We start from the raw sequence: 16,241 nt of genomic DNA on the forward strand, positions 1-16,241 counted from the left end.
CATGTTTAATATTATTAAACTTGATGAAATCAATCGCGTACACACTCAGTACTTCGGCCAAAACTCTACATAGTAAATAATATTTTGTATTGACAATAATCTCGTAATATGCAATATTATTTAAAAATTATGATACATAATTTTTAATGGAATTTTAATTTATAATGGAATTTGTGTCAATTTAACATATTATCGCTTTATGTTGATCACTATTAAAATTCGAGAAAAATTTTTGAAAGGATAAAGCAAATCACCTTTGTGTGCCTGCTAAAGATTATTATATCTCTCTATATCATGCGTGAAAGCGTTAACGAACATTTATCGTCTGCGAAAAACATGGCGATGAATGTCAACGGGATTTATCAAGTTTCGCCATATAATTCAGGAACGGCACTTTGGGGAAGTTACTGCCAAACTTGAGTCGAAACGATATCGAGTCGCAAGACGATCGAAACGCAATCCAAGAGTCGCAAGAGGGAAACTTGCGAGTTTTCTCTTGCCATCTTGTGTTTATGTCCGCGCGACGGCTGCTTACCATCTCAAACCGCATTCGAATCAGAGATAATAAGAATGCTTTATTTTTTGATTTCAGATCGGTGCCCTGAAGAATTATTACCTCCTCTCTCACAAGCGACTGCACAAGAGATCTCTCACTGTGAGCGAACTGCATCATAAGGCGCTCAGGGATGAACCGCGGGTAAGTCGACGCATTCTCGTACTCCGCTAATTTAAAGGCACATATTATCAAACGCATACGAGTACGAGGGTATATTGCTTTATACTTATAAGAGTAGAACGCAATTGACGTGTTTGAGAATTACGGTATAGATTTATCTTATTGTCAGATCTGTGAAATCTGTTAAGATTTCTTACTCACAATCAGTTCTAAATCAAGTTAAAGACCCTTTTTTGAAAATATTAATTTGATTGCTTTAATAGTTATTTTGATCGCGTTATTTAATCTCACTAAACAATTCTTTTTCCATTTTTGGAACGACATTGAAAAAAATTGATAGAATCGATGCTAGGAAAAGCGAGTTCAGTGATGGAATATTTTGAGAAAAACCTATGCAGTGTTGTTTAAACAGTCCCGTCATAAAAGTATCGTTTTTTTCTCGGTATGTAGTCCCTTGTGCTTTTAAAAAGTTATTTTCCATTTTACATGCAGTTTTCTATCGCTGAATATTCTGTGTCGCTGCGAGAATATTCAGCGGTACATCTCACAAAAGATTGCAAAATATTTCTTCCTTTTTTGATTGACTATAAATGTATTCTTTGTTTGGCTCTGATCTAAATTTTATTGTTATGACAAACGTTAAATTTCAACGTGCTGTTAAAACATCTAGAAACAAAAACTTGTTTTATAATTTAGTGAAAAAGGAAGAGAGAGAGAATATTTTATTTTTAACAGTATATTTTAATTTAATAATTTTTTGTTAATATTATCCTTTTGTGTATGTCTGTGTGCACGTACACACGCAAAGAAGTAGTATATGCGCGATTCGCTTAAAAATTGTTATATTATCCACGACAATAAAACATATAAATCTATTATAAAATCATAAAATAATTTATGAAATTGCATAGTACCTGTGGATTTTTCGAATTTTTCACTATAATTTCACCTTAGTATTCGCACGGGAAATACCTGGTGGACGCTTTAAGTGCACTCCCAGAGAAGCCTTGTCGTCCTTGCTCTCACGAGGACGTGGCAAAATATCTCACTGTTTCGAGAGACAATATTGTCGTCGCCGCGTTTTCCGCCATTGTCCTCGTCTCGATAAGCTTCTCCTCAACGTGGATGAAAATTGCGGGGTGGAAGGAAGGCAGGCGAAATGGTCGGAAAAATATCGCGTTGAAAAAAAAGAGAGAGAGAGAAAGTAATGCAGTTCTTCACATGCACGCAGGGGACACGATATAGCATTAATCATGAGCTACGCTCGGAGAGCACGTGATCGCGAGGAAAATGCCATTTGCACGGGGCGGATGTGCGGAGGTAACTTCCGCGCGAGAGATACATTTTTTTCCGAACTCGCGTTGCGCTCAGAGATCGTTGAGATTTATTGCTGGCGAAGCCACGGATACGTGACCGGGAAATCTCTCTCGTTTCCCCCCAGCGATCATGACTGGCTGCTTATTAATTGTGCAGCACGCTTAATTAACCGCTTAATTGTTCGTTAAAAAAAAAAAAATAAGAGAGCGACGTTTTATTTTTACTTACTTAACATATTTATAAATATCACGCAGCTCATGATGAACGAACGAATTTTATATAGAGACCATTTCTTCTTTTAATTTCTTTTTTTATTACGTATATATAAAATATTACAAAATCGCAGATTTGGAAGGAAATAAATAAAGGATTCTTCGCGTTCGTATTTTCACTTTCGATTTCACAACTTTCCCTATCAAACAGACTATTTAAATTTGGAAGTTGAAAGTTCAGATAATATATAAGTTTTATTAGATATTTCTCTATTAATTTCACCGCGATATTCCTCAGTGATTTATGTCAGAAGAAAATTCGGTTTAATTTCTTACAAAGAAATTTGACATTTCATGTTTAATAAAACAATTTTAATACCTGAATAATAAATGATTCGATAATTTATTTGGTTAAACTATCATATAATGTGGATATGTTTGACAAATATAACTCGTATAATAAGATTAAAATCATTTTAAATTTATTTTTCAAATTTATTAATATTTTTCAATTTTTTAATATTATTCTATGCTGGCACATATTAATTAGAATCCGATAATAAAAGCAGTGTCGCTTATAGATTTCTTGTTATAAAATATGTTTAATATTTAATTTATTATTTTTGAAGCAATAAATATTTATAAATACCAGTGACATAAATTAGAACGTTCAATATATATGATACATCAGTCTTACTTAAAAATGGATGATGTGATGGAAGTTTTTATTTTTTACGAACTCTACTTTTTATATATTTTTTTCCTATTTACAAAACTGTTTATAATTCATAAGAGGAGATAGCAACACCTGTTACTATTTTACTACACGAGACTGCCATAATCGTTTAATTTTAGCATGTTCAATAATCGATGTAGGACAACATATGTTCTTTCTTACACTCATCGTGTTGTTCCGAATATTTTAAAATTCCTATACCCGCTACTTCGATACGACCGTGAAACTAATTCGGTTGATTCTGGCATCTCGCCAAAATTGCGCAAGTACCAATGAATCTGTCAGTGATACTGAATCGCATTGCGTGTCTGGTATGGCAATATGAATGAAACGAGAGGAGAACGCAACGCGCGTCAGAATTAAAGCTCGTTCCCCGAAGCGTTTTTCGATGATTGCGCGATTTATAATCTTTAATTGAGTCAATCTGCACCGGTGAATTTTCCGCGTCACAGCACCGGTGTATATAACTGTTTAACCAATCAACGGAATGAAAAACTGCGATTGTGTGCTATGACTAGTTTCATGATGTTTTCTGTTTTATGTTGTTTCTTAAAAATAAAAAAAAAGAGAGATAAAATTGTATTTCTTTCTTTCTCAAGTCTCTCTGTTTTTTACCAATCTCGACTAAATAACACTAATATATATAAAAATAATAAAAATAATATATATTTAAATTATTAAATAAATTATTATAATTATTAAATATTAAATAAATACATGAATTATGGATCTTTTCATATTTTTATAATTTTGATAATATAAATAAACATGGGATGGATCTAACGCATAAATATCAATGGTAAATGCCTTTTTTTAATCTCTTTAATATTTTTCTAAATATTGTCTGAATATTGTCTGAGAAATTTATATTGTAGCGATATATGTATAATTATAAATTCAACTTATAACATTTTCTCTCTCTCTCTCTCTCATATTTAAAATTGCAATAAAATTTTAATAATTCTGCAAAGGCATTAAAATGTCTTTCATTGTTGAGATAACTTGTCTACTGTAATTCGTCTACATCATTAGCGCGAGCCATATTTCGTCGACCAACAAAACCGACTCTGACGACGCTGATGACATATTCCGGGCACTTAGGAAAATTTGCGGTGTTACCGGTTTACATTACCTTGTAATGTCGCGTGGAACTTAGTGTAACATCGTGAGATAACAAAACGACGGCTAATGGCCTCGGGTCAGTTTACCAAGTTATCCAAGTTTGTAATGCGATGACAAAGTCGTCGGAGTCGATCACAGGCGGTGCAAGAAAACTTATTGTTACAGACCCGATTATGCTTTCGGTTGCAGGTGCACTGGTTCCAGCAGCAACATGAGAAGAGGCGCAAGAAGCGCGACTTTGGCGCCGCGTCCTACGCGTTCGCCGATTATCCGCCCTTCTTCAGCGACTTCGGTCCGCGTCCGCGTCCGCGTCAGGCTACCGTGTTTCATCGCCAAAGAAACAGAGGCTTGCCGCTTCAAAACCTGTTCACGGACCCGCTCTTCAAGGAACAGTGGTACCTGGTAAGTACGGACTCTAACTGTACGAACCGCCGCGACGGGATACGTGACGGGAATTGAACGAATCGCGCGAGGCATCGAAGCCGTTCAACATTTCCGATTATTTCTTCTCCCTTCTTGAAAAGAGTCCATCGATGATGTCAGTTCGGAGAAATTTACATTATACTCATATTTCTCGGCATCTGTACGTGATAAAAGAAATATATATATAATATTATATTGCATTGTTCCCGTCGATTAAAAATTATAATTGACGATATATTACGATTTCTCAGCGCACATGTAAATATTTAATTATTTCTTTTAACGTAATGATAAAATCAATAATAATATTTCGATATTTTTTTACATCATTTTTTATCTAACTCTAACGAGAACATCGTCAATCATCCTCGATTATTATAACATCTCTAGTCGCAATTATTCATTTAATTTTGACGGCGTTGATACATAAAGAAAGATTATAAATATTTCAGCATCTCGACGTAGAGAGAAAGATCGCGTATAATTTATAATTTATTAATTGTAGATTCGACCAATTATAGTGTATTTTGTAACACGAGATGTAACACGTAATATAGCTTTGCATTACAGGGCTCGATGAACACTTAAAACAAAGTAAATATCCCGCACAAAGTACCATCGCATAATCGCGGGTGTACAAACAATTATTAGGGTAATTACTTGGGTTTTGTACAAACAGTCAATCAACTTGTTTGTTATCCGATCATTATCAGTCGCAACTAATGCGATCTTATTGAACGGGAGCCGTTGAATCGATTAACGGCCCGGTCCGAGATTATCGAGAATAATGCGCTTGGCGTTTAAAACCTCTTTCGCTTTGCCTATTCTGTCATTTGTTCGGTCGCATGGTTTAATCGCTCCAAATTAACCCGTATATTAATCGTTCTAGCACACATTCAGCACACTAGATTTAAAGTGTTTCCTTATTTAACCGTTAAAGCGCTCTAGTGAAAATCATATTTAACTCTATTATGTTATCTATAATTAAATTATAAAATAAAAATGATTTTTCTTGGCCTCTCTCTATTTCCAATATAAAAGGTATTATAATTTATAAAAGCTATCAGAGATTTTTTTTACATCATTTTTCCAATGATATGAAAAATTTTCAGTATCTTCAATCGATATTTATAAAAGCAATTCAAAACTCTGTAATTTAAACAGACAAATAATTTTTAAATGTTATAGATTGTATTTTTATTGATAAAATTTTGTTATTAAGAGTTAACTTTTTTTCTCTTTTTTAGTATTAACATATACGGGATTATCTTAAGAGTAGAAGTAAAACAAAGAGATATTTGTAATAATATTTAATAATGAAAGATAATTGAAACGGAATTAATAAGTACGATTTTTTCAGATGCCAGATAAAATCATTTTTTAACATTGTGTAAAAAGTCACAATTGTAGGAGCAAATTAAGCCTATCGGCTCGATTCTATTATCAACCATTTAATACGTGTTTTATCATATTTGTTTAAATAACGAATATTTTCTATAAATTAATTCGATAATAATTAATAATTACGAGGAATTGGGATTTTTTTTCGAAGATCAGTAAATCTCCTCACTTAGCGCGCCAAGTGCATCGCACGTCCGGACTTTGTATTTAGTTCTCGCACGATCAGCGGGTCTTAATGGAACCGTTGTGCCGTGCGTATGTTTTCTTAGTCTTGTAAGCGGTTTATAGCGTGCAGCCGCGTGCCATCCGGAACGGCAGTGGCGAGAACAACGGAAGCGAGCAAACTAGCTTTTGGCAGATTCCGCCTGATCCGTTGGAAACTTTTCTGTCTCGTGAGCACGTCTCGCCAGCGCGGCGTCCCGGCCTAAGTTTCTTCGCCGAGTTCTCGATTATATTGAGTGTCCCGCTCCTAACTCTTCGGCTACTTTTATTGGCGAACGCAAGGAACATGCCGATTACTTGTTCTTGCGAATGCTACAGATAATCGCTTAAATTGATTAATTACTTTGGTCTTTAATCGTTTGCGCGAAATCTAGTTCTTTATTTAATCTCAAGTTAATTTTAGGTTTAATTATAATGTTATTTAAAGTTAAATGACGAAAGAATTATGAAAAAAGATAGTGCAAAAAATTTTACACATACATTCTCAGGAACAAACAATCAAAATTAATTAAAGAATCGACAAATGAAAGAAAGTACTGGAAATCTAAGATATACTCTGTATTTTTTTCTGCAGTTTTATATAAGAGTTAATCAATATTAACTGCGAACAAGATTAAAAATGAGCAAAAATATATATAATTTTCTATCGATCTAAGAAATAAATAAAAAATAAAAATACGATTCAATATAAAGATAAATTAATTTTGCGCGTTTATAAAAATATTTTTTGCTCTCGAGAATGGCAGGAACGTGAGATTGCGATCTTGCGTAATGGACGTGATAACGCGCGGTATGAAACTTGAGCAGATCGAGCAGAGTCCGATACCTGAGACCTTTTATTTACAGAGGGTGATGCCCAAGTATGCCGATACTCTCAGGCGCGGAAACCACTATTGCGGGATAAAAGCACGGGGTGTGTAATATTCGTGACACGCCCGGAGCGTCGCCCGGGGAGCGATAGGAAACCAGGGTTTACGTAAGCTGAGGAATCAGCTCTGATACTCCGTATCGGTATCGATACTCTGGTGAATCTGACATCTGAAAATAAGGATTGATATAGAAATATTTGCAAGAGAATTAATAAATGATAGAATTTTAAATTCTCTGCTAACGTATGAATTAATTAATGTTATTCCATATTGATTATTCATCGCTACATATCTGCACAAACGGGATTGTTAAATGTTGCTTTTTTAAATTTAGCATTGCTCTTGGGGATGATCATCTTTTTAAATGACAGCGTTTCATTTTTTCATTCAAATAGACGATATGTGCTTGTGACAATGGAAAAACGAGGTCAGAATAAATGGAATCCGATATTCAGACTTACAGCCAACGTCTCTAGTATATGAGAATATCATTCAAGATTTTTTTATGCTCATCTTCATACTTTGCATAAAATTATAATACCATGCACAGCATTATCAAGAGGAAAAAAATAGACGAAACATTCGAAGAAAAAAAAAATAGATACATTTTTTAATCTAAGAGATCACATAAAATATAAAGCTTGTGCTCTTTTATAGAAGTGAATTTTTAATATTACTGTCTTCTAGTTTCGATTCTAGATGCTTTGTCTAACAAATTATTTTATAATTTGTCTAGTTGCTCTTTTTAAAAAAAATCGCAACTCGACGAAGAAGAGAGAATAATGATCCAGAATCGAGTTTCGTTTTTAATAAGCTTTTTTGTCAACTCCGTGCCTCTAAATAGAGAAACCATGCTTCGTCTGTTACATTCTTGTGTCTATGATCATGACGTGGGAACGACATTTCGTCTGGACGTGACGAGGATGGGGGAGGGATCGCTTTTGTCGGGTCATGGAAGACGCTGGGGTCAGCGAAGTAACCCCAGGTCGTTCCCGGGTTTTTTTGCCCTCTTTTTGCAGGGTCGACCGCACGCGTCGCCTGAGACAATAGGTCGTATATATATTGTCTTCCCCGGGCACAATATGCGCCCACAATGTGTGCACGAGCCCATCCCGTACGCCCTTCGCACTGCGCTGACGGGATTACGGCGCTCTTATGCGCGGCGCCCGTAAATTTGGCGTTTCTTGCTGGATAATTTTGCTCGCGTCGACTCGTCCGAGAGGAAGAAGCAGCCGAGGGATCTACGATGCGCGCGTATCGTATAGAAGAGCGAGGCACAATCAGGGATCTTCTCGTTTTTTCTATGAAGCGATTGTATATCTCTCATAAAAGATAGAGCAGATAATATAATACGAAAATTTACTTTGTTGGAGATATGAAACTTCCGAAATCTCTTCTGCAATACATTTTTTATGCTCTTAAATATACGATTAAAAATTAATTTTATTACTTAATTTATAATTAGAAGGAGATTAATAAATGTACGTTTTGTGCGTATTAAACAGTTTATAAATTATTATTGAATCTCAAAAACAAATTGATTTAAATCGCCGAGGAATTTCATGGGTGAAATCACAGAACAATATCACAGAACTGATTTCATTCATTTCTGTGATTTCATGGATGAAATTACAATCGATGAATTACAATGGATGAAATATCAATTTTTGATTATATTATTACGTAAAATGTTCTTAATTGCGCGTCTAAATAATGTTATAACAAAAAAATTATTGAGAAGCTAAATAATTATCTGCGTTTCTTGACTCTCAACAGTTTTTTTTTTTTTTTTAACTATACATATATAACTTCAAAATTTTATAAGTCATATATTAGCAATTCTTGATATGTGATTCGTGCATATAAGCGATGCATAATACTCTCGATACACAACATTTATTTTTTACCATTATCGCGCGAAAAGTATCAAACACGATTTCCTCGAAAAATTTTCATTAGAGCAAAATGAGAAATAAGATTAAGAGTCTTCCATCAAACACTAACGATAGTCGTGTACCGAGTTCAACGTTGAGGGTTCCCCGTCGTATCAACGAGGTAAAGTGCACGATAGCTACAGCGAAAAGCTCGGTAATTCTTTCCCTTCGGTGACGGGTTCCTCCTTCTCCTTTTCTTTGAGCTATCGAACTCTTCTGATCCCGTTGCATTCTCGTTGCACATAGCGCTCTCGACTATTCGCTCGCTTTCTCCTCACTCCCTCGCTCCTTCTCTCTCTCGTGCTCTCGCAATGCCGAAATCTCAGCGCAGATAAGCGCTGACACGAACGACGGGGGACATGCATCGGTGCCTCCGGCCTTCCTCTCGGGCGAGTACGACAATGCGCAATCTAGTTAATGGAATCGCAGGGGAAACGGAGCCCCGGATACCGTCATGCGGCGCGCCCGGCTCGAAATGGACGAGTAAAAAAGCGGCAGCAGCCGGGAAAGGTGCATCGACGCGGAGATTGGCACATTCCCCGTTGCGACATGATGTTCTCTCTGCGACAAGAACACGCGTCCGCCTCGTCCTCTGATCTCGACAAGCTACGGGCGTAACGTACAAGAGCCGAATCAAGGAAAACGTGTTCCTTTACATGCGCTCTGCGTGTACGATAGTTTGAAACGAGCTCGACACATTAGATTTCGAGAGAATATTTTCCTCAAATTAAAGTTTTTTGAATTGCAAATTGCTCGCGGTATTTCTTGATTTCGTATGAAAAAATACATTTTTTATTTTAAAGTTCCAAAGGTATATATTTTTTTTATTTGCTATTGTTGAAAAAAAAATTCTCTGAGAATTTACGAATTATTCGTTCGCGGATATCGCTAATTAAATCGATCGATACATTTTTTCAAATGTTCTAAATTTTTGTCGCCTTAAGAGAACTTATATTTATACATATATGCAAGTTTAGAGAAAGATGCAAGTAAAAACTTGATTTTTTAATTTGTAGTTATCTTATTTATCTTATAAGCTACTTATTATTACATATATATATATAATTAGATATATAAAATGTATATATATTTGATTTTGTAATAAATATAACAATTGCATACACACACGCATTGCGCAGAAGAATTTTTCGAAACAAATAAACAGGATTTTTATAAAATAAATTTTAAACTTTGTGTGTGTGTGTGTGTGTAGCGCACGAGTCATACATTTTATGTAGCTATTCTACCTCTTTTTGATATCCTGCGGAATAACACTGGTAGTCATAGAGATTAGAGAACAGCATCGTGTGTTTTTGTGCTTTGCGATGCACTCCGCAAAAGTATTTCACTCTACTCGCGTACATTCATGCACATGTAGAAAACGGAAACGCTGGATGCGCGTTCCCATCGGAAGATACGAGTTCTAGATTATTCTCTGTGAAAGGACAAAAACGCGCAATTTCACGTGTGCATAATCAGAACTGGCTCTCGGATTTTTGCACATTGTGCAATTTTTTATAACATCATTTTTTTGTAAAAATTGTGCGGAATATAAAATATGCCCTTTAAAGAGAATTAATCCTAAGATGTCGTTTTTCTTTTTTTACTGCAGAAGCCTGGATTACTTTCAAACTTTAAGCTTTGGAAGCTGATATATGTAATTGTAGACTCATTATTTCTCTGACTATAGTCATTATTTTATTCATATACCGTTATTATTTTTTAACTGCAACAAAAATATACAAGTATTTTTCATATCAATTAAAATGGTAAATTATTCAATTTATCTGGCATTGATATGTTTGTCGTGCTCTCTTACGATTCTTGATTGCCTATCTCTTCTAATGGTTCATTTACGAGAGCCGCACAAATAATCATTCTATGCACGCACGAATTTATCGCGTCGCTGTCGCGAATTTTTTCGCCGTGATTCCAGACATGATCATACGCGAACTCGCACGTTTACCGTGAAAACACGTGCGAAGCATTCGCGTATTTCCATACCGTACATTTATTACGCAAATTCATGGCGCAAAATGCAAAACACCGCTCGTATAGCCGAAGCAATAATCAATCTATTATAAATGCATAAAACGGACGTTTGTTAGAGGATACAAATCACGTGACTCGAATCGTCCGGCGGTCGTGTCTCGCATATATTTTTTCCGCCCCGATATAACTTTAGGTGGCCACCAATGTCGGGAAAGCTAATAACTCTGTCAAAATTTGTATGGAATTTTAACGCGGTCGATATTTTTATCTGAGTCGCAATATATGTATAATATTTGGCGGTTGAAAAATCCCAGATATAAATTATTGCTTTTCGAAACTGGTATTAATCCCTTTTTGCGATTATATATAGCATGACTATATCAATTTTATACATTATCGTACACAATATATATTACTTTTTTTATCGGCAAATGCATATTGAAAGGAAAAAAAAAAATATTGCACGATGTTCCACGAAACAGAAAAATGGCATGTTGAAGACGTCCGCTATCTTGTCTCCTAGTATAATGCATATCACGCTATGAAAGTTGTAGCGTCCGAATTTGTCGTGCGGCTAGTAATCCATTAATCCACGAAATCGTATACATGCATGTGAAGATGTATAGCGTTACATTGCGGATTAATGGATTACTAGAATATCAATCAACGATCACATACGCGGCAACACGAAATTCGCGAATTAATTCCTGTCAAAGAATCATGTACCGCTCCATGCGTTCATCATGACGCGCGATTCATCATCATATGATCTTTGGCTAAAAAGTGAGAAATATTTTTCACACAATACAATATCAGAATTTTTACGTTTACAGAAATACAATAAAATACATATTCAAACAAACAGAATTGTTTGAAGCAATTGTAAATTATAAAAAAATAAAAAATTGATCTTGAAATTCTAATTTTAAAACTATCATGCAATATATATTAGATATCGAATGCAAAATTAATTTATCTGGAAATAGAGACAGATTATATATATTTATATGGACTTTTTAGAGAATAATAATTTAAAATATAATTAATTAAAAAAGCTTTTGCTCTTTATGTAAGAGATCTTTTTATATAGATTCAGACAGATATCTTAATCTTAACAGTATTTTTTCCTCTTCTATACATTTCTAAAATATTTATGTATATATCATTTTTTAACTTATTGTTAGAATAGATCCTGATATAATAGTGTCTTACAAATTTTTATATTGGGTTGAACGGAAAGTTTGTGCCGTTTTTTCGGTCTTTATCTCTTAGTAAAAAACGGAACAAACTTTCCGTTTAATCCCAAAACCTCTGAAATCACGATTATTTTTTACATTTTTACAAATATCAGGGAAAATATGCGTCTTTTAACAAAAAGTACCGAAACAAAAGTTGTAGAGAATTAAATTATCTTTCAAATGAGATCAAAGTTATAGCATTGGGTTGAACGGGTAGTTCGTGCCGTTTTTTTTCAGTCTTCATCTCTTAGTAAAAAACGGAACGAACTTTCCGTTCAACCTAATAATAGATTTTTACAAATAAATAAAAATTTCTGCATAGTACCTTCATATTTAAAAGAATATAACCGTCATAATGCCATTTCCAGTGATTGTTAGTTAAATTTGACATTTCGTTTTCGTAGAACGGCGGCGCCAAGGATGGGTATGACATGAATCTCGGTCCGGCTTGGCAGAAAGGCTATACCGGCAAGGGTGTCGTCGTTTCGATTCTAGACGACGGCATTCAAACCAACCATCCTGATCTGGCGCTCAACTATGATCACCAGGCCAGCACGGACATCAACGACAACGACGACGACCCGATGCCGAGGGATAATGGCGACAACAAGCACGGCACTCGATGCGCCGGCGAGGTCGCCGCCGTTGCCTTCAACCAGTATTGCGGTGTCGGTGTCGCCTACAATGCCAGTATCGGAGGTAAGAGGAATTGCAACGAGAAAATCGAGATGACCGTTTTTAAAAACGTATTAATATTTTTATTTATTTAGGAATTTTTAATTATAGATGTCATCAACAATACGGCTAAGATATTTTTAATATTAATGAATATAATCAAAGAAATTAGTTTCGAATAAGGAAGAAAAATAATGAGATTACTTTAAAAAGACTATCACATATCCAGATATAAATGATGAAAGTTTATAATAAATTAATTCGGCGGTTTATTCTATATTGAAGATTAAATTATTTATAAGAGATTATTGATATATTGTAGGAAAATATGAATATTTTTCAAAGTTAAAAAAGATATTGCTGACTATTTTATAAAATTTATAAATGAAATAACCTTCTCTCCCAATGATCCTCTTCTGATCGCGTTAACTCTTCGATATGTTTTAATCCGGTTGCATCAATGACGATTAGCACTATAATCCTAATTAACAATTTTCCAATTTTCCTTATAATCTCGGATTATAATCTAGAAAGAAAGATAACGAATTGCTAATACAGGATTGCTGTTAGAATAATATGAAGATTGGATATTCATTCTAAATTAGAGAGAACGCGCATATCGTGCAGATAATATGAAAATTGAGTAGTGCTTCGGTTGGGATAACGTACGGTAGATCAATATTTTCTTTTCCTTGCGTTTGCTAGATTAGAATGGTAGAGTTATTTTATGTCCTGACGGAAATTTTAGAAGATGCGCGTGTGTGTGTGCGAGAGTTGTTATCTAAGGATATTAATATCAGATGAGATAAGAAGGTGCTCGCGTCTCACATCAACTAACGGGTAAAAATTGGCGATATAGAAAAATACTTTTTTAATATTCAAATTAATAGAAAATCCAATATCCTTCCGCATATTTTCAATATTGATATATTTACGTATAGGTTCATTATCTAACATCCAGACGCGTTGCAAATTATATCTATCAATAGCCTTTATCTTTGATACTAATTATGAAATAATATTCATAATTAAGAATACTTTTGAAAATGTTATTTACAAAAAATTATATGCGAGATACAACATCCTGCCAAAAAAAAAAAAATTAACTACGGGGAGTTTGTAGTTTATTTGAATTGTCATTAATTTTTTACATTCATAGTTTTTCGTCAATGTTAGTAATCAGTTAATGCAATGTAAGGAGATATTTCGTTGTTTCTCGAAGGCGGTATTTATCTTTACTTTATATCAGGTGAGAGCGAATCCTTCTGGGATCGTTCCAGCGCTGACTTAGCCAGCGCGAATCGTTTCGCGGAAATAAATAGTGCAGCGGCCGCTGGAAATGTCAGACCTGCTGGCGGTCGCTTTATCGTCTCGATCCGCTGAAGAATAGGCCACGTTTTCCGGTCGTTCGCCGCTATTCCCGGTTTCTCGATGCTATCGAGCTGTATTAATTCCGTTAACCCACTTCGAAACGAAACGAACGTCCGCAAGCCGTCGGGGCTTACGACGAGCGGAACAGGGCGGAAACGATAGCGCGTAACGATACGGGGGGAGGGGGGGTTAGCCCGATGTTTCAGTATTGAATTCGAGCAATTGATGGTCGTGTAAACGCGTCGCGCAGCGAAATTAGAAATTCCGATATAGCACGGGGGCGAGAAATTTCGTCAGAGTCGCGAGACACGACGACGGTAATAGTGGTCGTAATCAGGATTGTCACGTGTCAACGAGATACTTTTATACAGAGATCAAAGCGCGATAAAAATATTTGCTGGTTACTGATATAATATCTCGATAAATTTGATTTCGGATGCAATTGAATGAGATTTACATGATAAATATACTCATTGTTTGACAAACTTATTTTTGTAATATTTCAGTGTACGATATACGAAATCTTTTTCTACATTTTTGCAATGAACATTTTTGCACAAATTAAAAATTAAGAATTAAATTAATACTGGATTAAAGATTATGTATAATTCTGCATCTTCCTCTTCTTTGTATTCCGAACGCTTCCTCGTCTCGATTATCCTTAAAATCGATAACAATCCATAGACACATATATATATATATATACGATCTTACCGTGATTTGAAATCACGGCACGCGAAATGGAGAGAAGGGCGAGAGAGAAAGGGGGGAACGAAGACTTACGCACATATCTCCCGTGTTCTCAGGCGTGCGAATGCTCGATGGCCCGGTAAACGACGCTGTCGAGGCCAGAGCGCTGGGATTGAATCCTGATCACATCGACATATACAGCGCCTCCTGGGGTCCCGAGGACGACGGCAAGACCGTCGATGGTCCGGGCCCGCTCGCCAGGAGGGCGTTTATTTACGGAGTGACGAGCGTAAGCTACATATATCGTGCGTCCACGAAGCGAGGGGATCAATTTATTTTCTGTCGCGAGCTTTCACCTCGACATTTTATTCCATTACTTCGGGACGATTTAGAGGCAACCTTCTTTTTGCCAACATTTCGTTGATGTCGCGATGGCGTGAACTAAAGTTATCAATATTATAAGCGAAGATTTTTGCAGAGAACGATTACGTTTTTACGTCAAATTGATAATAGTCGGAGTATTATTTCATGAAATATAAATATTTGCAGAAACAATTTTGAGAATATAAATAAATTTCTTTTCTCAATTGCATACCCAATTATTTTTTCGATTGAAAAGTGTTATTGATTCGCCTACAGAAAATAATTCGTTCAACATGTGAAGAGCATAGGTATAAATTGCTTTTTTTTCTGTTGAAAATACAATTTTCGTAATTTTTTCACAAATTAAATAATACGCCACGAGATAACTTTTTACGTATACTATGATATACTTGAAAGAATCTAATTTTTAATTTTTCGGAATAATTATTAATTAAAATAATACGGCTGCAATAATATCGTTTTCACAAAATTTATCTCATGTTTAATTTTATTTTGCAGAAAAATAAAGCATTTCTAATTATAAAAATCTCAATCAAAAAAATGTTTTTTATCGTTTAATTTACAACTTATTATATTATGATTTTTTAAATATATATATATCTTATAAATTTTTATTATACGTTACATAATTATATCATTATTATATATAATTATGCTCTTTTTATTATCTTATCAAACTATACAAATATCCTATCGCTTCGTGGATTGCGCGATCCATTTGTTCGTTATCAACACATTCGCGACAATGTTCTTTTCTCTCATGCAGGGACGCAAAGGCAAGGGCTCGATTTTTGTGTGGGCGTCGGGTAACGGCGGTCGGCATACCGACTCGTGCAACTGCGACGGTTACACGAACAGCATATTTACACTGTCGATATCGAGCGCGACCCAGGGCGGCTACAAGCCATGGTATCTCGAGGAATGCAGCTCCACCCTGGCATCCACTTATTCGTCGGGCACGCCCGGCAACGACAAGAGC

General features: G+C 35.2%; 1 protein-coding gene across 2 annotated transcripts in view; it reads left to right on the forward strand.

The window, feature by feature from the left end:
• Positions 1-595: 595 nt before the first annotated feature.
• LOC115238609 (furin-like protease 2) overlaps positions 596-16,241 on the forward strand; it is a 21,202-nt gene continuing 5,556 nt past the window's right edge. The window contains exons 1-5 of one of the 2 annotated variants that reach the window (XM_029812581.1): positions 596-697; positions 4,253-4,465; positions 12,547-12,841; positions 14,995-15,167; positions 16,029-16,236. In XM_029812581.1, coding sequence (XP_029668441.1) covers positions 12,574-12,841; positions 14,995-15,167; positions 16,029-16,236 — 649 coding nt within the window. In that variant the 5' untranslated portion in view covers positions 596-697; positions 4,253-4,465; positions 12,547-12,573. Of the gene's footprint in view, positions 698-4,252; positions 4,466-12,546; positions 12,842-14,994; positions 15,168-16,028; positions 16,237-16,241 lie in introns of those variants that run through there. The other variant, XM_029812580.1, reaches the window with a different exon arrangement.

The sequence above is a fragment of the Formica exsecta genome, unplaced genomic scaffold, assembly GCF_003651465.1.
Source record: "Formica exsecta isolate Colony F162 unplaced genomic scaffold, ASM365146v1 scaffold352, whole genome shotgun sequence".
Taxonomy (NCBI): Eukaryota; Metazoa; Arthropoda; class Insecta; order Hymenoptera; family Formicidae; genus Formica; species Formica exsecta.